The following is a 25627-nucleotide window of genomic DNA, read 5'->3' on the forward strand; positions in this document are numbered from 1 at the left end:
CAACATTTTAGCGGACAGATTGAGTCGGGCTATTCTGTTGCCGTATGAGTGATCTCTGAAACGGTCAGTAGCGGAGGAGAAATTCCTTGCATGGGGACAGCCTTGCTGCGATCTATTCACATCTCCTTCCAACGCGAAGTGCAGCGAGTTCTTTGCTCTGATTTCCTCACCAGGGGATGCCCCCAGAGACGCTGTAGTCCATGTTTGCCCCCCCCCCCCAGGGTTACTGTATGCTAACCCACCATTACCACTCATTCCAAAGTTTCTTTAGAAAGCCTGTTGACTGGGGTGCATAGTGATCCTCATTGCCCCATTCTGGCCTCGTCAAGTTTGTTTTTCCTTCCTTTGGTCTCACCTTCTAGTGCCTCTTTGGATTCTGGATACCTGTCCGGATCTAATCTCTCATCCTTCGGGTGCTTACCCTCCCAATCTGGACAGTCTAAAGCTGACAGCTTGGCTGCTCCAGTTCCCTTGATTGCCAGGACTCCCGGTCTTTCATCTCCTGTAAAATCTATACTAGTGGCTTCTCTTAAATATTCCACTAGGAAGGTCTATCACAGTAAATGGAGGTGTTTTTCTATCTGGGCCTCTCTGAGAAACCCGGATCCTTTTACAGCACCTGTTTCAGCGGTATTAGAATTCTTAACTAGTATTTTTCAGCAAGGAGCTAGCTCCTCCTCAGTGAAAGTACAGCTGGCAGCCATTTCTAATTTTCATGCAGGTGAGAATAAGATTGCTCTTGTCTCTTCTAGGCTATGTAAAGCCTTTTTAAAAGGCACCTTCCTTCTGCACCCTCGCATCAAAGATTCGGTTCCTCCTTGGGATCTCACTTTGGTTCTTCAGTCATTAGTATCTCCTTCTTTCAAACCTGCTGCATCAGTGGATCTAAAATTTTTGTCTTGGAAGATAGCCTTCCTAGTGGCTATTACGTCGGCTAGGAGGGTCGCTGAGCTGCAGGCTGCATCTGCCGTGCCTTCTTATTTGGTCTTCCATAGGGACAGGGTCTATCTCCGTACAAATCCCTTGTTTTTACCCAAAGTGGCATCTTAATCAAACATAAACCAAACAATTAATCTTCCTATTTTCTTTCCAAATTTTCAGAACAAAGGGGAATATAAACTTCATTTGTTAGATGTTCATAGACAACTTTGTTTCTACCTTCATAGAACACAACCCTTCCGTAAGTCCGATCAATTATTTGTCTCATTTTCCAAACCTCGTTTGGGCAAGGCCATTTCCAAGGTTTCTTTAGCCAGATGGATCACTCTCTGCATTCTACACATTTACGAAGCCAGGGGGTTATCTCCTGGTTTGATTAAAGCTCACTCTATCAGGTCCATGGTGACTTCCACTGCTTTTTGGTCTAAGGTTCCCTTGGATGACATTTGTGCAGCAGCAACTTGGGCAGATTTTCATACTTTCATCTCCCATTACAAGTTAGATTATTTCCAGAGGGAGAGCATCCTTTGGCAGTGCGGTGCTCAGGGATATCCTTCCATGAGGGCCTCCCAGGATTTGTTGAGTAGCTGGGGACTCTGTCCCACAGGTTTCAGATAAAATGAAGGTAACTACTACAGATAAAGAAGTTATGTGCTCACCATAACGTTCCATCTGAGTAGTTTTACTTCATTTTTCTACAACCTTCCCACCCTCCATTCCCCTGACCTTTTCATGTGAATAAACATGTTAGGTTATTTAGTTGAGTTGCTAATATGTATAGTTGCAGCAAACTCAATCTGAGGGAAGATAGGAGATGGTGGTGTATTATGGGTAGGGGGAGGAGCTCGGAGCAGATGCTAGAAAAAAAGTTGCCGGCTCGGATCCGATATGGATCCGTATACCCACAGGTTGCAGAAAAATGAAGTATAACTACTCAGATGGAACGTCATGGTGAGTACATAACTTCATTTTCTCCAATTCCACTGGTGGTTAGACAACCCAGTGTTTCCTCCCTGGTCTGACAGATATTAATATCATCCCAGAAGGTCTCTGCCAGGGAGATCTAGAAGAGTAAATGGAAGAGATTCTTCATTTGGGCTCTCCAGAGGGAATTGGACTCCTTCACCGCCCCATTCCTGCTCTCCTGGAGTTTTAAGCATATATTTTTCAAGAAGGGGCTAGTTTCTCTGCTATCCAAGTGCAATTTGAAGCAATGTCTAATTTTCATTCAGGTGAAAATGCTTCCTCCTTAGCTTCATCAAAATGCACAAATCTTTTATTAAAGGTACCTTCTTGCTTAGGCCCCAGTGAGGGATCCTACCCCACCCTGGGATTTAATAGTTGTGGTGGAAGGTGCAACTCTTAGTCCTTTTGAACCATCAGCTAGATCCGACTTAAATTTCTTTCCTTGGAAAACTGCTTTTCTGGTGGCCATTACATCTGTTAGATGAGCATCAGGCCTCCAAGCTGTCTTTTCCAAACCCCCATATATGATCTTCCACAAATATAGAGTTATCGTACAAATCAACCCATCCTTCTTGTCTAAAATAGCATCAGAAGCAAATATTAACCAAACAATTAATTTACCTGTTTTCTTTCCAAGCTTTGCAAGTAATGATGAATACATGCTTCATCTCTTGGCTATGTACATAGACAGCTTTGCCTGTTATCTCTATGTAATAAATGTTTTCAGGAAGACAGATCAGTTGTTTGTCTCATTCTCTCCCAACAAATTGGATAAGGTAGTTTCTGAAGTTACCTTAGCCAGATGGCTGACAGACTGCATATCCTGTGTTTACAGTCAGCGAGGTTTGTCCTTACCAGGCCTCCTAAAGCACACTCCACCAGATGCCTTTTAGTCTAGGACTTCTATTGAGGACATTTGTGCTGCAGCTACTTGTTCTAATGACTCACACTGTTATTGCTCATAACAAATTGTATTTGACTTTAGGAGCAGATCTGCCTTTGTTGTGCAGTACTTCAGAGTATCTTTCCATGAGGGCCACTCCAGGTTTACATAGCTGGGGACTTTGTTCCATCAGTTGAGGAATGAATGAAAAAGACATCAAATATTAAAGCTATGTGCTCACTATAACTATGCATCTGTGTTGTTCATTTTCATTCTCTGTCAGTTTAACACCCTCCACCCCCCTTCCCTTTTACTCCTGGAGTGACCTCATAGTTGTTGTGGAACCTCTGTTCAAGGATTGAGCCCCAGTCTTTTCTACTAGCCTTCCTTGAGAGTTAGATCCAAGAGTCAAGTAAAGAGGCCAAGCCAGATGTTATAAATGAGATTTTATATTCTGCTTTGATAGAGGTTTAGTTTTTGCCCCCTCTGCTGCAGAGGTGATCAAAAAGGTGTGATGAGAGGGATATGATGATACAGGGAATCTCTTGAGATTTTTCAGCCCTCCTTTTCCAAATTTTCTAAGGGATTCTCCAATCCCTCTTCCAGTTTTGGCAAAAAAAAATGTCTCAACAAAATGCAGGTAAGCAGATATTTATGCAGAAATAATAAGGGGGTTCAAAAAAATCAGGACTTCCCAAAACCAAAGACAGTCCAACAAGTCAGAATGATTAATGGACTTTGCCTTCCCACAACCTGGTAGCACCTTTTTCAGTCTAGAAAGTCTAAATCTATATTTTTCTCTTTGTTAAGAGAGCGTTTCAAACAAATTCTGAAGATCTTTCATCAAGGATACAAATGGCAGTGGGAGGAAATTCCTCCTTTCAAGTGAGTAATCCCTCATCAACTTGACCAGACTCTCTTATTTCTGCCTGCCCTTCATCACATACTGTCCAAAGGAGTGATAGAACCAGTTCCTTCTTCCAAGGTGGGAAACTGTTTTCTTTCAAGGAATTGTTTTGTTCCAAAGCAAGAAAATGCTTGAAGACCATTTCATATCTTCCTTGCCTATATGTGATGGTGCCCAGGTTCAGAATGCTGTTTCTTAAGGTTGTGTGTGTCTGGATAACATTATCAGTTTTTTGCGTTACCCATTAGACTGTCCACTGTATCAGGAGTGTTCACAGTGTATAGCTCCAATTATAGCTCATTGCAGGCTACAGGGTATCTACAGTTTTCCATATTTAGACCACTTCATAGGTTCATAGGTTAGTACTAGGCTAACTGCCCTTGCAAGCCATTTTAAGCCTAGTCAGTTATCCCCTGTGAGATTCAAACCCTGTACCTTGTGTTTGTAACCTTAACCATTAGGCCACCCTCCCAACCCCTTGCTTGTCTTTAAGTGTCATGAATCTCTCACTTGGGTGAGAGATCTCTTGCACAAATTTGAATTCCAAGAGAACATTCAAAATTCTTTTTTGATAGCTTCACACGGGATTGTTTTCCTGGGGTGTCAGCTAGACACCTCAGTTCAAAGAGATTTTCTTCCATAGGAAAAAATAAATCTATATTTAGATCCATTTCTAGTGTTTTCCACTCAGACTTCTGTCACTGTAAGGGAATACCTCAGGATTTTCGTGTGGCAACTCTGAATCTCAAAATATCCCTGGTGAGACTAAACATAACAAAGATACAGTGGTATGTGAAGTGTGTCTGGTGTCGATACCAACATCCTTTGTCTTTTCGAATCCCAGTGCTGGGGTTTTTCAGATGGGAAGTCATTTGATGATGACAGCAAACGTCCTTAATTCAAAGCAGTTAGTCACCACAGACGCATTGGACTTGGCTTGGGGAGAAGTTTCAGGAGGGATAAAAGTTCTAGGTGGATAGAACACTAAGGACAAATGCAAGCACATAAATTTAACATAGATCCTTGCCCTGGTCAGGGCATTCAACTCTCTGAATCATCTTTGGTTCCCGAGACTTCTTGAAGTTGCTACAGATAATACTACAGCCACGTTGTACATAAACAAGCAAGGAGGAACCAGGTCATACCCACTTTGTAGACTGGCCAAGTTATCCGGAGTCTATCTTCACAGCACAATCTCACTCCACAGGCATCTGCATTCCATCAGAGCAAAACTGTGTCAAACAAGTTGAACAAGACACAGACAGACTTTCAATAATGGAAATTATATCGGACATCTTCCAAGATTTGATCCATCTGTGGGAATTTCTTTAATTATATCTATTTGTCTCTTCTCTGAGCAGTCAGCTGGCAGATTCCACTCCAGGACTCCATGCAAGAAGACCTGCAAGACAGATGCCTTTTCTTTTCCTTAGACATGAATGCTCCTGTATACTTTTCCAGATATCCAAGGTATTCTGAAGATGCAGAAGGAATCCCACAAGATCATTTTGGTAACTCCCTGCTGGCCCAGGCAACAGTGGTTCTCACTCCTTTAGAAATGGTGAGGGACAAGCACCACAAGTTTCCTCACAGAATTGATCTTCTCACACAAGAATATGGCATCTGTTTACCGAGGATGTGCAGTAGGTACTAATGGAGGCAAGAAAACATACTACTAGAAAATCATATATTAGCAAATGGAGAAGGTTTTGTAGTTGGTGCTAACAGCATAACCAGCACTCATTAAGGGCTAGTGTTTCTCTGCTTTTATAATATTTGGGCGTGTTACTGTCCCATGGCCTTTCTTACTACTCCATCACAGTTCATTTATCAGCCATTTTAGCATATCTAACCATGGATTGCCCTTTTTTAATGCATGTTCATCAGAAAATGTTGTTGAAGGGGGGTTTGCATAAGAGACTGGCCAAGAAAAACTGCTGGCTCTTCCTTGGGATCTTAATTTTGTACTGGGGAAAATAACAGTTGCTCCATTTAAACCAGATCAGGCTAACGTTAGATTGTTAGCATGGAAACAGCTTTACTGATTGCTCTGACCTCTAAGAAGAGTATTTAATTGTAAGCTCTTATGGTGAGTCACCCATATTTCATTTTTCACAGAGACATGGTTTCTTTGAAAACTAATCATCCTTTTATGCCTAAAGTCACGTCAAAGTGTGTTTTAAGCCAAAGTGTCCATCTCCTGGTTTTCTGAACCCAGAAATAAGAGAAAAGGAAGGATACTCCATACTTTGGATGCCCACAGACAACTCGGGTAGTATCGTGACAGAGCTTAAGCTTTCATATCTTTGGATCAATTGTTCGTTTTTTGTAAAGGCAAGAAGGGACAACCTGTGTCAAAATGGACTGTTTCCAAATAGTTGTCTAAGGCAACCTTTACTCACCCTAACAAAATATTGCAGGCAGTGCCAGGGTCCACTGTACCAAGGACTTAGCTTCATCTATGCCTTTATGGGAAGGGTGGGTTTTTAGAAGTAGGAACTTTGTCCTCTGTACATAATTTTACAGAGCAATACTAATTTGATCCCTTTTCTGTTGCTAGACCAGGCTTTGATAGTGGCATTCTGCAGGGCCTCCTGGACCCTTCCCCTTGTTGAAAGCTAGGTTAATCTACCCATATAGCTTAAGCCACTGTAGCAGTACTCAATATGGTGAACATGATACAGTTGTGTAAGTAAATGTACCGTAGCAGTAGATGTTCAAATGATCACTGCTGTAGTAGCTGCTTCCACCTCTGTTTTTTGAGTATGTGGTTTTGCCAGGGTGTGTATGTATGTGTATATTTTAGCTCCTTGCTATGTCCTGTCAGGTCTCAGCCTCCCTGTCTGTTGGCAAGAAAGCTCTGACGGGCTTGGCTCTCAAATTTGTGTTTTTTAGCCAGCTCAGCTCAAGCTGTCTGATGGCTTGTGTGTGTAAGGTACTCTGAAGCTTTTGAAATTGGTCAGCTCTTATAGCCTTGGCAGGATATGACCCACATAGCTGAGGTTACTGCAGCAGTGATCATTTCAACAGCTACTGTTTGTGGTAAGTTTTCTTTCACAACTGTATTTTCTTGCATCCTCCATCCACAAAAAAAGAAAGCTATTAGGTAGTCTTTGGATATTTGTCCATGTCTATCTGTGCCTAAACTGCTGGTGGGTGACAATGCTGTGGCCAAAACTTGTTCCTCAGACCTATCCATCTTTTGCTCCTGGTTCCACTGGTGTATCTCCTGGGGAAGCTACTAAAATCCAAGAGATTAGTACATTCTCTGAAGCCATATAATTGCCCTTTCCACACACCACTCTTGTCTGCCACAGGGTAAGGAGCGGGTGAACATTTACTGCTTAAGTCAGGAGTAAGGTGCCTGATTCCCAGGATAGTACTCCTGTCATGGGTTGGCCTTTTCCAGGGAATCTTCTAGGAGGAAAAAGCAAAACATTTTATTTCATCTCCATTTTCTTTTAACTATGAGAGGGGATGATTTGCTGCTGTTTGCTTACTGTTTGCTCTCTGCTTTTAATGAGTCTAGTCCTAGTTCTTCACTACATTCTAAAAGAAAAAGAAAAAAAAATTCCATCACAGTCTGTGATTTCCAGGAAAGTGGTTCTTCAGTTTTCTCTCCAGAAGAGCTATCTTTTTTTCTGACACTGTTAACTAAATGAAAGAATTATTTACTTGGGAGCGGAATGCATTTTATATGTCTGAGCAGACGTATTATGATTTGTTACAACTGGAGTTTGCTCATCTTGCAGCTGTTCCTCCTGTGTTATGTCTTTGTAGACTTTTATGCCTGACAGTTAGCCCATTGCTCCAAAAAAAGTTTTGAGAGGTTATGTAAAGTACCTCAGAAACACAATTTTTTTTTCAAACACCTTTATTGAATTATCACTTGTGACATAGGCAAATTTACATTCATATAAACATAATCAAACTATATTAACATAACAAAGATTCTTCGTCACATATATTGCTATATATATATATATATATATATATAGCTATCTATCTATCTATATATATATATATATATATATCATATAACTAAGCAATATTATATAAATTATTACATTTTTGCTTTTTTTTTTAAACTAGAAACATCTTCATTAAACCATCACTTACTACATAGACAATCATACATTTATATAAATGAAAATAAACTACACCAACACAATCCTAGTCACAAGCATTTTACATCACAAATCATATTGACACACTCCTAGTTGCAAACATTATATATCACTTATAATCTACCCAATCTTTCTCTTTGCCTTCCCTGTCAGGGATTGATATCAGAGTGCAGGCAATCTCTAACCTGCAGTCCAAATAAATTATTGGCGTCTTCCCATTCTGTCATCTTTCCCTCTCTAGTTATTTTCTCCTAATACCTTGGTTCCTTTGCCAGTTTTCTGCAATAAGTTCCGGCCCCCTGTTGCCTATTATCTGTATTCCTATTTGCAGTCATCCCTATTGGCAGAATCTTCTTTCTCCATTCCTGTGTTGGTTTAGTTCTGGGAATACTTTCTGCTTCTTTATGAGTATAATATTGTGCACGATTATTGTTATTCTCCTGAAAGACCTGCATCCAAAATCCGAGTCTGTCCTTGTTTCTTGAGCTTCTCACATATTTCATCATCATCCCTTTCCCCTTTGAATTATAGTTTTCTGCTTGTGCTGTGTATAGGAGTCTTAACTGAGTAGCTCTGAAAAACTCCTTCAGATTGGGTAATTCCAGTCTGCCCTGTTCTGCTGGAAGAACCTGCTTATCCCACTTGACTCTTGCTGTATTTCCCTCCCAAATAATGTCCTTCAGCTTGTTATTAATTGCTACCCACAACTTCTCCTCTGTTTGATAAAAATATGCCTGACTTGTGTATGAGACTGAAGGGACCAAAAACATTTTAACTACTTGTATCTTACTATCCATATAACAAAGCTTCCATTTTCTCAGTTTTTGTGTTATGTTTTGTTTAGTCTCTTCCCAGATATCCTTACCTGCCACACTAGAATCATTTGTAAGTATAATCTCCTCCATATTGTACAGAATATACTGTCACGATTGTTTATATTGAATGTCCACGACAATTTTCCATTTATATACTGTGCAATTTCTACTGTCATTTATTTTCATTCCATAATGACATTGTACTCTGCATATTTCTATCACTAAGAAATGCTATTTATATTTGTATGGTTTCTTAATACTGTAAATCTTATCCTGTTGTATAATAATTGTTTAGTTGTTTGATATAGTAATTTTTAATTTGTTACTGGAGCTTTTCACCCCGGGCCTCCACTGAAAATGGGTTATTCTGACCCAGTGGACTTTCCTGGTCAACAAATGTCAATAAAATTTTAATACATACTCCTAAATATTTAATTTTATTATGTCCCCATGAATATGGGTATTCCTGAACCAGTTCATATGTGGGCACATAATTTACCGCTGTTGCCTTTGTTTTAGCTTCATTAATTTTGTATCCCAAAAAGTTCTGAAACTGTCTCAAAATGTTCTTTTTCTTGTTTTGTTAGGTACAAAGTATCATCTACAAATAAAGTCAGCTTTTCTTGACTACCATACCAATTATATTCTTGAATTTCTGAATCCCTTATTTTTTTGCCAGTGGTTCTAAATATAATGCAAGTAGTAAACTGGAAAGAGGACACCCTTGCCTGGTACCTCTGCTCAAGCAGAAATTATCATAGAGGACCCCACCCACTTTAATTTTCACCTGCGATCTTTCATATAATCTCCTAATCAACCTTATAATTTTTTTCAGGAAATGCAAATGCTTCCATTGCCCTGTTTATGAAGTCCCAGCTTACTCTGTCAGATACTTCCTCTGCATCAAGACCCACCAACAACAATGATATTTTCTTGCATTCTGCTTTCTTCTGGCTCATCAACATTCTGTTAATGTTGTCAAATGTTTGCCTCCCTACCACAAAACCACATTGATCCATATCTATCAGTTTTGTCATACTTTTGCCATTTTTTTAGCTATTATAGACATGAGCACTTTATAATTATGGTTTAGTATTGAAATGGGCCTGTTTGAAGCTGGATCTGATGGATCCTTACCCTCTTTAGGTATTACAGCTACCACTGTTTTCTTCCAGGATGGTGGTACTTCTCTTAAGATACTGTTAAACAAAATCTTCCAGATCTTTATCAGTGTTTTTCCTCCCAGCTTCCAAACTTCCACAGGAATACCATCTATTCCTACTGACTTGTTTATATATATATATATATATATATATATATATCACAATTTTTATCTCCTCTCCACCTATCCTATTAGTAATTGAGCCCCATCTACTTCCAACCTTGTCATATTTAATTCTTCCGTAAACATTTCCATTTGTATATTTTCTTGATTTTCATATTTCTCAGCTTTATAGAGTCGCTCATAGAGTTTCTGAAATATTTCTAATACCTCTAAAGGATCTCATTATCTTCTTTGTTATAGGCTCCCTAAGTTTGGCAACCACCCTTTCTCCTTTCTGTTACCCAAGTCATTGTGCTAAAAGTTTTTGTGCTCTATTACTATTATCAAAAAACAGTTGCTTAACAGCAGTCTTTCTAAGCTTGTGCATGTTATAGAGATAATCCTTATTTTCTGCCTAGCATTCTGCAGTTGATCCTCTTCTTGTTCTTTGAGATTCCCCAATTCTGCAATACTTTTACATTTGTCAGTCCCTCTAAATATTTCTTGTTACTTCTTAACAGTAGCTCCCTTTCTTTTATTTCCACCGTATTTTTAAACTCCACCTTAATTTTATCCCACTCCCTAGTTATATTTTCAGAAGAAATTTCTATCCTCTATAACAGCTCCCAAATAATCACGATCAATTCCTTAAATTGATCTCTTTTCAACAGATAGGTGGGAAGCACCAATGTCTCACTTTTATTTCATTACCATGTGTTTTTTATTTTAGCTATTATTGGCATATGATCAGAAATAGTTATTGGGTGGGTATCAAGTCCTACAACTAAATGCACATGTTCCTGTGAAGTCTAACTTATGTCTAACCTAGCCCATTTGTTATATATTGGTGATTAATGTGTAAATTCAGTTAACTCCCGTTACTGAATTCACATCTTGCATGCCAAATATGTTCAAAAAGTCTTCAAAAATCTACACTCCTTTGTTATAATTTCCATTCTGTGCCCCCAGACACAGTCTCACTGCTGCAAATCAAGTTCTAGTCCCCACCTATAAGTAATATTCCTTGCTAAAAACTGATTATTTCTCCCAGAATTTTATTAAGCTCTATTAAAGCAGTTTTAGGTAGAAGGTAAATACATGCCAGTGTAATCCTTCTCCCTTGCCAGTAGACCCTTAGCTCTACAAATCTGCCATTTTTATATATATCTTCTATCATTATTGGAGCTCCTCTTGCAGTTAATATAAGTGCACTTTTTTGTTCCGGGTATTCTGCTGAATAACCATCCTGAAAACCTTTCTATGTCAAATTCACATGTTCATTTCTTTCTAAGTGCGTCTCCTGTAACATACTTATTTGCACTCTACATTTTTAATCTAGTTCAGTACTCTTTCTTGTTTGTATTGATCTGTGAGGCCATTTACACTTGGACATCAAATAAAGCATCATTGTATTAAAAAGTTATTATTCCCACCTTTTATGTATAACAGCTTTTTTGTTAAATGTCTAGTTCCAGCTTTTGTGTTGCATGTATACACTGTTTGGCGGGTTGAACTTTTATACATTTTTTTCTTATATCCATTTGAGCCTATGATACATCTTATAAAACTTTGTTTTACACCCCCATACCCCCTAAAACATATTAACTTAATACTAATGCACAAAACTATGTACGCCTTCAAATATTGGAGTTTTAACCTCCTAATAAGAACAAAAGTCCCAAACTGGCAACCACTCTCACAGACTTGAGGTAACCTAAAAGAAAGTTCATCCTTGCTAAGATGCATGATGCAGCATTTGCTTCTACTGAGTGCTGATTGGTCTTGTTTTTACAGCTCTCCCAGCTGGGAAAACCCCTTTATGTATTCAGAGAACATTAACTACCTTGGGAAAGCCACTTAATGCTTTCAGAAAACATTGTCTACTTTTGGAAAAACCCTGCCCTGAATGCTTTCAGAGAACATTATCTCTTAGCCAAGTTCTCTTTTTTTTTTTTTCTCCCCTCAGCCGATCACTCTCCACCAGACTGTGTTGCCAGTTTCTCTTTATCAGGTTGTTTCCATGGAAACATGTAGAGCAGCTGCAGAATTATTACTAAGCATACATGTATTTGCTAGAAAAAACTCATAATATTTTCATGTTTTTTTCATTTACTTGCTCTTTCTTAAAACTTGTTAATAAGTCAGTCTAAGGTCTTTAATGCAGCCATTTCCCCATGCAAGAATGAGAAAAAGCACATTATTCTCTCTTTTATCGTGCTTTTTAACCAGGCTTTTTTATGCATTGCGGTGCCTACATTTCATAAAACTGAACAAGAAGAGAGAGAGAGAATGAAGAAAGGAAAGAAAAGCAGCACCTATTTACAATCCCCATTACACCTGAAAATAACTTAAAAAAATGTACTTTATAGCACATAAAGAAAACCACATGCCACAAAATTGGTACTATTTAAGAAAAAAAATCTTTGCTTACAGTTTACTTCGTTAACTTTCTCCCTCCTTGCCCTTCCCAAAGCACTTTTCCGAACATTATTGACATGAAATAAGGCACATGCTTTAGTTACCCATAAGTCCAACAAACTGAAAAAGTTCAGTATTTTCAAATTTTCTTGTTCTGTCATATTTCACAAATATTATTGCATTGTAATCCCATATTAAGTTACTGTTTTTATTGCTGTTTATCTCCGAAATCCTGTCTCTACTTCATTTCTAACATGAGTGTCGATTCTTCTAGTCAACTCTAATGCTCCTTTCCTTCTCTCCAACATTTTCAGTTAAAACAGTGGAAAAGGTTTCATAGGTACAGTCTCTCTGTGGTCTTTATTACCAGAAGAACAAGAAGCAAAATCTCCATCTGTTTCACAGCTCACTTTTTGTTGGACAAACTTTTGTATTTCCTCCTTAGCATGTACTTCATCAAAAAATGATTTTGTCCCTCCAGGGAAGACTACCTTGAAGACAGCTGGGTACAGCTCTTGAATCTCATACCTGCATCTCAACATTCCCTGAATAGTGGAATAAATTTGCTCCTCTTCTGTCTGGTGTACAATGAGTAATCATTCTTCACAACAAGCCTGTCTCCCACTTTTAGTACTTTGTCCTTTGGCCACAGTTTTGTCAGAATCATCTCCATCTGCTGGTAGGATTGTATCTTTACTGTTAAAGGTCTAGGTTGCTTTCTTATAGCCAGGTTGGAGTATACATATGATGTGCCCTTTCAACTAATAGCAACCAGTCCAGTTGCTTATTTGAGCTTTCATAAAATTAATGCAGTCTGTTCTGTCTAGTTTCTCTGGTATAGCTGAAAATCTCAGGTTTTCCTATGTGCTCTGTCCTCTAATTCTATTATTTTATGAAACATCTCTTCCTGAGCAGTCTAATATTCAGCCATCCTTTTCATTATTTTGACCTGTGATTTTTGCAGCTTTATCATCTCATCTGAATATCTGTTTAAAGCTTCTTCTATTTTTCCAGCCTTTTGTTGTTTGTGGTAATATACTCCTTCAGTGTTTTATTTTAACCAGGTTTCTATGCAATTGTCTTGTATCTTCCTGTAGGTTACTGGAAGTCATGTCTGAAGGTTGCACTGCTTTTTGCTGAAGAGCTGCAGAACTCTCCCCAGGCAGTGTTTCTTCCTCAATGTTTGTAGCTGATTTTTTTTCAAGTTTTCTGTATTTCTTTATTCCTGGCATCCAGGCAGTGCACTTACTAGCCAGTTACTGAAATTTACCCATAAACACAAGACTACTGGCTTTCTCTTCTGAATTTCTGTTTTCACACTGGGAGTGCTAGAAACAAGCTATTACTCAATGTGCAGCCATCTTGGAAGTCCTCCCAGACACACACATTCTTGCTCTGTGATCCCAAATCAGATCCTGTAGTGATGCTTCTATTTAAGTCTTCTGTGGCGCAACATATTGCAAATGCTAACCCCATTTCTTCTCTGTGATGGGCAGTCTTTTGAATGGTTTGGGAAAAGTGTTTATTCTTCTGCAAACTTAATTGGGTCTGCGTTCCAGCTAACCAAGTACCCTTTATAGTGTTTTTATAGTCTGCTGATGTTAATGAAGCTTGCTGCTGCTATTCCGTTTTGAGAAGATTTGCTTGGTTGCACTTTCAAAACCAATCAGATTGTTAAAAGTGAGATTTTGGAGTCTTCTCTGAACAAAGGTGCGTTATTTGAGACCTTGTCTGCTGAGGTCCTTAAAGGATTTGATGAGAGAGGGAAATTGATTCAAAGGTTCACTCAGATTTTGCAACCCTCCTTTTTAAAGTTCAGTGAAATCTTTACTTGTTTATTGGGTTCTTTTTCCAGGAAACGGAGTAAGTGCTCTCAGAAAAGTACTAACAAGCAAGCAAAATTTGAAAAAGCAGTAATGCTCAATGAAAAAAGGGTCAGCTTGTCAAAACCAAGGAGAGTCCAAAAAGTTGGCATGACTAATGTTCTTCTATTCTTATGCTGCAGTATTCATCACATAAGGGAGTCCACCTCCTGCTGACTCCTACATCCAGCCAGTATCCAAAAGCCTTCATGCTTCTGCGAGGTACATGTTATGCTGCAACTCATTATGCATACTTTGGCCTTCGAGATGTCCAGTATAAAGCAGACATCAGCATGCACCTACCTCAGAACTTTTCTGCTGCCTGTCCAATTTCCTGTTCCAGATGTTCACTCACTGGTTCTGCTGTGTTTGAGTTTCAGGTAAGCCTCCATTGGGGTTTTTTCTTATTAAACATTTTTGCTGCTGCTTGCTTGTTGGGTTTATGTCAGCTAAGGAAAGGCAAGTGTCATTGTGGAAGGCAGATTTCACATAAAGATGCCCACGAGCTTTGTCTCTTTTGCTTAGGCTCAGACCACAATGAGTGCCCTATTTGTAAATCCTTTGTCCCTAAGACAATCAGGAGTCGGCTTGCTTCTCTTAAGCTATAGTTAGAAAACCAGCGACTCAAACATTTAGCGCATGAAATGGATGTGACAGGGGGGCTCTTTAGATGGGCCTGTATCAAAGAAGGCCAAAAAAAATTGCAGCCTAAACCTTCAGCTGCACCCTCTCTTCCAGTTTATGCTCCTGAGGCTGGTGTAGGCCCGGAGACTTTGACGGAGGTAGTGGATGGACCTTCAGAGAGTACCACAATGGAGGCCCCAAAGGAGTCTGCTGGCACATCTGTGAGTGAAGGCAGGTGTCCAATCATGGTGACAATGGGGAACCCAGGCTCATTATATCTGAGGGCCCTCATGGCGTCACACAGACCTCGGTGCATGGAGATGTACTTTCGGATATCGTCGAATGTAGGCCAGAATCCGGTCCATCCCCATTCCATTGCATGGAAGCCCCTAAAAAAAAAATGGCAAAGACTAAGCATGCGTCTCCTGCTACCTCTCAGCAGGCCCCTGACTGGGATGCCTTTGCTCAGAGTCTCTTCAATGCCTTTATGTTCCAACCCCCTCCGTCTGTTCCTCTGCAGCCCTTTTCCTCGTACCACATCTATTAAAAGGGCAATTATGGACACTTCCTCAGAGGAGGAGGCTTCTTCTGGCGAGGAATCACTAGCCTACTCCACTCAGTTGGCTTCTTCCTTAGGGTATGCCTTCCCAGAAAAGGAAACTAGACAGATTCCCCTGGTGACGACATATCCTTTGGAGAGACTATTTTTAAGATGAAAGAGTTTTTTTTAAGTGGGACTGCTCCCAGGTCTCAAAGGTTCAGAAGACATATCAACTCTTGCAGATGGACTCCCTTTCTCCTCTGCTAGTCCTCCAGTCTTGCCTGCCTTTCTGGATGTTTTCTCGGCTGCCTCCAAATGTCCAGACTCTCAGCCTCCTGTCCCCAAATGTCCTGACAGGTAAAGTTCCTGAGGACTCCAAATTCTTGTTCAGGGCTCCTGTTGCTGATTCAGCTACCATTTCTGTCTCCATGGATAAGGCTTTAAAACTTCTGTGATTCACTTCTTGTTACCCTCTGATAAGGAAAGTAAGGTCATGAAAAGGTTGGACAAGAAGGTCTGTACTTCTGCTACCATTTCCTTCCGTGCAGTAAACTATCAGACACACATGGCAAAGTGCTTCCCTGTCCCTTCTGGTGGAGACAGGGAAAACTTTGGCAGATATTCCAGATTCCCCAGCAAAATCAAAATTAGCAGCTTTCCTTAACTCTACTGCACAATTGACGAGGCACTTCAAGTGCAGTTATGATGCTGCTGATTCCGCTTCTAGGGTAGCTGCCTCTGGGTCTGTTCTGAGAAGATATTCTTGGCGTAGGCTACTGCCTTTGCCTGAAAATTTCAAGGCCAAATTGATGGATGCACCTTTGGATAACAAAGTTTTGTTTGGGAGCTGAGCAGTGGAGCTTCTTAAGTCTCTTCAGCAGAAAGGAAAGGAGTTACAAGATCTTAAACATCATGTTTCCCCCTCCCATGTTTCCAAAGAAATTATCCAGTAAAAACTGCTGTTATTAGGAAACCTTCTCTGTCATCTTCTTCATCAAAGAGTAAGAAGGGACCTGGAAAGCCAGCCTCCTCTAAGTCTCCTTCTTCTACCCCTGTCTCTAAACAGTCTTTTCAGTCCCAATCCAAGCCAGGTACTCTGTGACCATCATCCTCTAGGGCCATCCACCCCCTTGTCCCATCACCTCAGTCAGTCCCTTGCTGCATGGAAGCTGATTACTCCAGACTCTTGTGATATTTTATGGTTTGGGAAAAATTCCCGTCATTTAGGGGAATTCCACCACCCCCCAAGACCAGCTGAGTTTCTTTCCTCAGGTCATCTTTGACCTGATTTCTCAGGGAACTATCGAAGAAGTTCCAACTTCCCAACAAGGGAACAGATTTTACTCCAGGAATTTTCTAGTCCCCAGGACGGATGGCCCCTGGAGACCCATCCTGGACCTTTCCTATTTAACCACCTTTCTCAAAGTCCCTTCATTCCATATGTTGACTCTACCTTCCCTCCTACCCCTTATTCTCCCACAGGGATTCTTTGTGCCTCTGGATATAAAAGATGCATTACCTTCACATTCCCATCCACCCAAGGTTCATGAAGTGTTTACGTTTTTCTGTGGCTTACTGGCATTTTCAGTTTTGTGCTTTCCCCTTTGGTCTCTCTATGGCACCAACAGTCTTCACAAAGTACTTGGCCCTTGTTACAGCTTTCTGCAGAATACAGGGAATTCAAATGTTACCTTACCTAGATGACCTTCTGATTCAGGCTCATTCCCCAAAGCTTGTTCAAGAAAATCTTTCCCTCATTATTACCCTTCTACAGAGTCTAGGGTTCACTATAAATTTCCAGAAATCTTCCCTCATCCCTTCACATTATCGTATTTTCCTGGGCTGCAGGATACAAACAGACAAAATGCTAGCGTCTCTTCCAGGAGACAGAGTTTTGTTCTGGGCTTCCTACTTTCAGAGCGTTCTTCCCCTCCATTCCTTGACAGCCAGGGGATTTCTTCATCTGTTAGGGTGCATGGCTTCCACTATCTCCATGATACCCTTCGCAAGATTACACATGAGGAAGTTGCAGTGGTACCTAAGAGTAGTGTGGATGCAACACTTACATCCCTTAGAGTTTGTAATTCCACTCCTGCCTTGTTTAAAAGGGGAACTAAAATGGTGGATCCTCCAGGTAAACAGAAACCTGGGCCTACCACTGCAATCACCCCTGTCTTCCCAAGAGTTATTCACAAATGCTTTAGGCACAGGTTGGGGTGCAGCTCTCCAAGCTTTGAGAGTCAGAGATGCTTGGTCTCCCAAGCAGGCCAAAGAACATATCAATATGAAGAAGATGAGGGCTATGATTCTGACACAATAAAGTTTCAGGAGCAACCTTGCTCCAGGAGTGCTGAGATGGTTCACAGACAATACTACAGCTCTTTGGTATATCAACAAACAGGGGGGAATGAAGTCCTACATTCTGTGCAGACTAGCCCTACTTGCTTGGGAAGTAGCCTTACAGATTCAAATTTCCATACAGGCGGTTTATCTCTCCTCAGCCCAGAACACAGTGGCAGACTCTCTTTCCATGACCCAATCCTGAGAGTGGATGTTGCACTGGGATGTGTTTCTGGACCTAATCCATCATTGAGGTATGCCTCAAATCGATCTATTTGCCTCTCCCATGAACAGACAACTTCCAAAGTTTTATGCCAGGGTCCCACATCCCTTGGTGTGGAAGGTGGATGCTCTGTCTTTCTCCTGGAAGGGGGATGTTTCTGTATGCATTCCCCCTCTTGCCTCAGTTGCAGAAGGTCCTACTGAAGATTCAGCAGAATCGACCAAAAATCTAGCTGGTGACTCTCTTTTGGCCAAGGCAGCACTGGTTCTCCCTTCTACTGCACCTAGCCAGGGGCAGTCACCACAAGTTACCCCACAGGATGGATTTACTCACACAGGACAAGGGAACCCTAGTACATCCACATTTTTAACAACTCTGAATCTGGCATTGTGGGTGATAGGGTTTTAATTGTTTACAGACACCTTTTTTCTGAGGACATGCTAAAAGTTCTGCAGGAGGCCAGAAAACCTACTACTAGGAAATCCTGCATTTCCAAATGGAAAAGGTTTTTCATCCGGTATATTAAAAAACACCTGCAACTGCTGTCAGTTGATGTCTCGGTAGTTTGTCCTATCTGTGTGAATTGATGAAGGCTGAGTTGTCCTATTCTTCATTGAAGGCTCACCTTTCAACCATCCCTGCTTGTCAGCCTATGACTGTACCTTTGGCTTCTAGCTTAGAGGTAAATCTATTCCTTAAAGGCATCTTTCACATCAGACCTCCAAGGAAACCAATACCTCCTCCTTGGGATCTCAGTTTTGTGCTGGAGAAGCTTACACTGACACAAGTCAAACCAAGCAAATAGTATAAGGTACAGTATCAGTTAGGCCTATTTTTAATAGCAACTCTCAAGCAACCAGAAACTACAGTTATCCGGCATCTACCAACCCCCATGGGTGCTGGTTAACTGAGAGTTTACTGTATTTTTTCCACTTGTTATGATTCACTGAGAAGGGTCAAGAAATTTCTGTTCAGTCTAGGGTTTCAGCTGAATTTGGCAAAATCATCTCTCATCTCTTCTCAATAATTTTTTTTCTAGCAGTCTTTATTCTCTTCCAAGGGATGAATCTTTATTCTACTACACAGAGTACAACAAAGAGATATTCCTGGACTTCTGAAGACAATGTCAGGCTTCCGCCAGGGAATTTTTTAAGATACTAGGTTCCGTGGTTTTTGTGGGTTTCATGATTCACTTAGCCAGACTTCACATGTCAAGAACTCAGTGGTACCTCAGGTCAGTCTGGACAATGCATTATCACCCATTATCTTTTCAGATTCCAGTTCTGGGGTTTGTAAGAAGGGAGTTATTTTGGTGGGTGGACCGGTTTCTCTCAAAACTGGTCTCCCAATCTCTTGAGTCTCCTACACAGTCTTTCACAAAAGAGGCAAAGTACAAGGTGTATTAAACTCCAAAGATAGACACAAGCTTGTAAATTAGATGTCAGTTATCAGGGCCTTAAATCACCTCTGGTCCCCAGGACCTATGCAAGTCATCATGGACAACACCATAGTGTATAGTACATAAACAAGGGGATACTAGATCTTATCCCATTTGCACATTTGCTCTGATTGCCTGGGAGGTAGCAACTCAACTCTGTCTGACTGTTCAGGCATCATATATTCTTTCAGAGCAAAACCTTGCTGCAGACAAGTTGAGCTGTACCAGGACAGACCCTTAAGAATGGAAATTACAACTCAGGGGGTCTTCAGTGATAGATGCCTTCTCATTCCCATGCATGGGGATACACCTGTATGTCTTTCCACTAATATCCAGGGTTCTGCAGACATATCTGGTACTGGTGACTCCCTTTTGGCCCAGGCAACAGTGGTTCTCCCTTCGTCTGAAATTGGCAAAGGGCAATTACCATAAGCTTTCCCTACAGACAGGATTTGCTTCTACATGATAAGGGAATGTTTGATGCACTCCACCCTGAGAACAGTTAATTTGATTTCCTGGTTGATAGAATTTCTGCACCTTATTTCTGAGCATGTGTACCAGTTATTAAAGAACGAAAGAAAAAAAAAAAGCTACTAGAAAATCATGTACATGTAAATGGAAAAGATTTTCTACTGGATGCCACTGCAAAACCAAGATCCTTTCAAGGTAGTTCTCTTTTTTTTTTATTTATTTATCCCTCCCACCTACCACCTTGTTTTATACCTTTCTGTCTTGTACTGCAGTGCTGTGTCTGTCACAAGTTCTACCTGCAACTTTCATCCATTGGTCTAACAGTGATTTTCGGGCTACAGCCAACATGAAACCTAAAGGTGTCCTGGGAGGTCTTTATGGTAAATGCTTCCATGATGGGAAGGGATTTTTTCACATTATGTCCTGTCTTCTTGTCCCTCCTCCTCTTCTATGTTCATCTTGAAACTGTCCGAATGCTGTTCTCCTGTTTATGGACTATTATGCTTTTGGAGTCCAAGGTGAATATCCCTCTTGGGATAGGCAAGCATGTCTTACTAACAGCTCCTATGAATGGTTCTCACCCTAGCAGATATGAATATTCTTCACTGCTAGAAATGGAAAGAGTTTGAGTCCAACAGTGGGAGGCTTGTTGGTTGATAGGCATAGGAAGGGAAAACATGCTGTTTTCACAATTTCTTTGTTTTATCATGTAGTTAGATATTTTATTGTTGCTTTCAGCCTTTGAGATCACGTGAAATAAATAGTGGATCTAGGAGAGCAAGATTGTTCAATTTGGTTTTGTTTTTATGACTGTTAATTTTTGAAAGGTAAATTTTACCTTTCTTTCTGTTGTGTATCTTGTTCATTTTGTGATTTGTTTAGCAAATATCTGCTGTAAAAATTGAAATAAAATTAAATACAAATCTCTGTGATCATTGTAAAACTAAAGAAGAAAATAGTTGACAGGTTTAAACAGTGTTTTATGGTAATAGAGGAGAGAGAGAGACAAGTAATGGAATATAGTTATGCCCTTGAGGGGAGGGCACAGTTTTTCCATGCCTAGTATCCTGCCTGATTGTCATCTGGCTCTGCATACCATAAGTGATTAGACTTGCTCGTAGGCATGTTTGCTTTGTATGTTTGTGGGAGTGTCCTACGTGAGCCTTGTGGCGTCACATGTTTCTTCCTTTCTTTTGCACCCATTGAGTGGATGTGGATCCTTCTAATGTTAAATTGGATAATTTGGTATGGGAAAATGAGTGGATGAAATGGTTGGTACTATTAGTCTTAGTGCAGCGCTCACATTCACTCCCAAGAATTGTTAAATATGCAAAAACTGAGTTTCAGTGAAGGGAAGGGAAAGAAGTAAGAAAGGTTACTTTTATTTTCCTGGGGGCGGGGGAACATGGGTCTATATCACGTAGTCGGAATTCTGTAAGTTCGAACACCATATGTTCAAACCTACAGAATTTTGAACATATTAAAAAAAAAAAAAAAAAAAAAAAAAAAGGAAATTAAGGGTTGTAAGCAGGGGGGCAAGCCCCCCCTGCTTAAACTGTCAGGACGTTGTTTCTGTTTTTTTTTTGTTTTTTTTTTCTTTTGTATTTGAAGTATGACAACTTCGAACATATGGTCTCGACCCATATAACGTTCGAAGTTGTCATATTTTGACTACGTGATATAGACCCAGGGAACATCAGGGTCTCTTGGACGACAGTTGAAGTAAGGGGAGTCCTTGATATAAGATATCGCTGGAAAGGTATATCTGCAGTAACTGTGTTTGAGTCTGTACTCTCCTTTAATTCCTCCTGAATCAGGTTCCATGCAGTACAGGTAAATCCTGTTCAAAAATGTAGAAACAATAGGATTTCAAGCGCAAAACCTTGCAATCTCCAAGACACTAAAACTTTAACATTTGTACTTTACCCAGAAATTTGAAAACAGTTGTGTTTCTTGCTGATATCCTCATGAGAACACAAGAAGAATGAATGATAAAATATTATCACATTATGGTATAAACATGTTTGGCTGTATCTTGACTTTTTGATGCTCATATATTTCACAGAGAGTTCTTTGTGTGAGAAGAAAACCAAGGTACTGTGAATCAGTAGCTCTCAACAGTATTAGATTCAGTGGTTGTTACAGTAGGTCTTAATGTTAACCAAAGGAAGTAATTCATTACTATATGTACAGCAGAATCCATGTGCATTATTGTAATTTACGTTAAATTTGGTGAATGTTAACAGTTTTTTATTGTGTTTTTAGACATTCAATACCATTAAGAAGTTAAGGGAAAGGTCTCCTACCAGTCCTCTGACAGAGATGGACAGAAATCTTATGGAAGAGGTTAAGTATTTAAAGTATCTTTGGTGTCTGTTTTTGTTATTTGAATATGTTGAAAACAGTGCCTGTTGTGTTGACCTTAAAGAAAATGTGTTTGCTTGCTGCTGTTTACCAGGCAAGTCTGATTGGCTTACTGGGCAAATACTATTTTCATTGATGGACAAGGGAGAAATGCTTCACATTACATCCATTTATGAATACCCAGCATGGGTTAACATTGCAAGTATATATATGTTAATATACAAATAGGTATCTTTTAACATATAAGCAGATCATGTGCACAATGTGAATTATTCAGCTCATTTTAAGTGAATGTGTTTGTAGAGCAATCAACATGAATTAAATATACTTAACTTTTATTTTAAAACATAAATTGCATATGGTTTACTATGGATCAGCTTGTTTTAATTGTGCACACTCAAGTTCCAATATATTTATCTATATAAGAATCTTCTTCTTCCGGCTGCTCCCGTTAGGGGTCGCCACAGCAGATCAACTGTTTCCATTTCTTCCTGTCCTCTGCATCTTGCTCTGTCAAACCAACCACCTGCATGTCCTCTCTCACCACATCCATAACCTCAACTTAGGCCTTCCTCTTTTCCTGTTACCTGGCAGCTTCATCCTTAGCATCTTTTTCCCAATATACTCTGCATCCCTCCTCAGCACATGTCCAAACCAACGTAATCTTGCCTCTCTGGCTTTGTCTCCAAGCCTTCCAACCTGGGCTGACCCTCTAATATACTTATTCCTAATCCTGTCCATCCTCGTCACACCCAGTGCAAATCTTAACATCTTCAACTCTGCCACGTCAAGCTCTGACTCCTGCCTTTTTGTCAATGCCACTGTCTCCAACCCATGTAACATATCTGGTCTCACTACCCTCTTGTAGACCTTCCCTTTCACTCTTATTGGTACTCGTCTGTCACAAATCCCTCCTGACACTCTTCTCCATCCACTCCATCCTGCCTGTACTCTCTTCTTCACCTCTTTTCTACACTCACCATTACTCTGAACTGTTGATCCCAAGTACTTAAACTCATTCACCTTTGCCACCTCTACTCCCTGCATCCTCACCATTCCTCTGTCCTCCCTCTCATTCACACACACACACATAATCTGTCTTAGTCCTGCAGATCTTCATTCCTCTTCTCTCTAGAGCATGTCTCCTCCACCTGTACCCTACTCTCACTACAGGTCACAATGTCATCTGCAAACATCATAGTCCACAGGGACTCCTGTCTGATCTCGTCTGTCAACCTGTCCATCACCATTGCTAATAAGAAAGGGCTCAGAGCTGGTCCTTGATGTAATCCCACCTCCAACTTAAACGCATCTGTCACTCCCACCGCAGACCTCACCGCTGTCACACTACCCTCGTACATATCCTGTACCACTCTTACGTACTTCTCTGACACTCCCGACGTCCTCATACAATACCACAACTCCTCTCTAGGCACCCTGTCATATGCTTTCTCTAAATCCACAAAGACACAATGCAACTTCTTCTGACCTTCTCTGTACTTCTCCATCAACACTCTCAGAGCAAACATTGCATCTGTAGTGCTCTTTCCTGGCATTAAACCATACTGCTGATCACTAATCACCACCTCCCTTCTTAACCTAGCTTCCACTACTCTTTCCCATAACTTCATGCTGTGACTGATCAGTTTAATCCCTCTGTAGTTACTACAGCTCTGCACATCACCCTTATTCTTAAGAATCGGTACCAAAACACATTTTTTCCGTTCCTCAGGCATCCTCTCACTTTCCAAGATTTCATTAAACAATCTAGTTAAAAACGCCACTGCCATTTCACCTAAACACCTCCATGCTTCCACAGGTATGTCATCTGGACCAACAGCCTTTCCGTTCTTCATCCTCTTCATAGCTATCCTTACTTCTTCCTTTCTAATCCACTGCACTTCATTCACTATCCGCACATCATCCAACCTTCTCTCCCACTCATTTTCTTCATTCATCAACCCTTCAAAGTACTCTTTTCATCTAATCAGCACACTCTCCTCGCTTGTGAGTATGTTTCCCTCATTATCCTTTATCACCCTTACCTGCTGCACATCTTTACTAGCTTGGTCCCTCTGTCTAGGCAATCGGTACAGGTCCTTTTCTCCCTCCTTAGTGTCCAACCTTTTATACAACTCTTCATATGCCTTATCCTTAGCCACCTGTCTCTTTGCCATGCACCTCATCTCTTTATACTCTTGTCCACTTTCTTCATTTCTTTGACAATCCCACTTCTTCTTCGCCAACTTCTTTCTCTGTAAACTTTCCTGTACTTCTTCATTCCACCACCAGGTCTCCTTGTCCTCCTTCCTCTTTCCACATGTCACACCAAGCACCTTTCTAGCCATCTCTCTTACTAGCTCTGCTGTAGTTACCCAGCTATTCGGTAACTCTTCACTGCCGCCAAAGTACCTGTCTTAACTCTTCCCTGAACATCACCTCACAGTTACCCTTTTTCAGTTTCCACCATTTGATCCTTGGTGCTGCCCTCACACTCAACCTCCATCTGTATAAGAATAATTTTAGGAATTCGTTGCAAATATTAGAAAGTGCAGTTTTGCAGGCAATTGAGTTTTTGGAATTTTAGGTGTGTGCCATTTTTGCCCATGGTAGTTTAGGCATATTGCATGTTATATCCAAACAGTTGCATACTTACTTGAGACATATATCCAGGGATTACAAAAGTATAAATTTGAGATTTTATGATGCTTTTGATTTAGATAGAGAAGAAGAGGACTTTGTGATTAGATTTGGCTCAAAGGCAGAAACACTTAGCTGCTAGGTGTTAAAGGTTTTATGGAGTAGGTGGAATGAAATTTAATTTGCATTTGCTGGGATTGAGTTCCAAAGTGTAGTACAGTATGCAGTATACAGACTGTCACCGTTATGATTTTTTTATATTTTTGAATGAATACTAGATATTGATATTGGGAACATAGTTCTGTCTAGAGTATGAACCAATTTAATAGCTTTCTGTTTATTTATATTGTGGGCAGCTTTAACTTGAGCATAAAGTAGTTGATTGGGTAGCTGCAACCAGTTAAGGGACTGTAGTGCAATACAGCAGTGTGCTCTGTGTTGTTTACAGGGGCCAGGCAGTGCAAGCAACTTCTGTACAAAAGTTTAAATACAGCCTTATAGCTAGATGACAGAAGTTTAACTGTGAAGATTAATGAGGCATAGAGGGGACTCTGGAGTCTGTAGGTGCAAACTGTGGTCTTATATGCATAGTTCTGTTAAGAAAGGGTTGATTTTGTAAAAAAAAAAAAAAAAGTCCACTTTATGGTTGCTTTTGAGATCTGTGTTTTGTTTCATTGCTTGAATTTTATTTTACATTTTGGTCAGCTATTATTCCTAGTAGCTTAGTGTTTTGTTTTAGTCTAAAGTTAATACTAATATTAAGTTGAAATAGTCTTGATTGTTGGGCTACACATGTAGATAACGT

General features: G+C 40.2%; 1 protein-coding gene across 3 annotated transcripts in view; it reads left to right on the top strand.

Moving 5' to 3' along the window:
• Nucleotides 1–25627, top strand: part of UBR2 (ubiquitin protein ligase E3 component n-recognin 2) — a 5196118-nt gene that overhangs the window by 3266893 nt on the left and 1903598 nt on the right. For all 3 annotated transcript variants that reach the window (XM_044061864.1, XM_044061881.1, XM_044061872.1), the window contains exon 28: nt 22084–22164. In XM_044061864.1, coding sequence (XP_043917799.1) covers nt 22084–22164 — 81 coding nt within the window. The remainder of the gene's footprint in view (nt 1–22083; nt 22165–25627) is intronic.

This window comes from Protopterus annectens, chromosome 1.part0 (assembly GCF_019279795.1).
Source record: "Protopterus annectens isolate FY-2018-M chromosome 1.part0, PAN1.0, whole genome shotgun sequence".
NCBI classification, from domain to species: Eukaryota; Metazoa; Chordata; order Ceratodontiformes; family Protopteridae; genus Protopterus; species Protopterus annectens.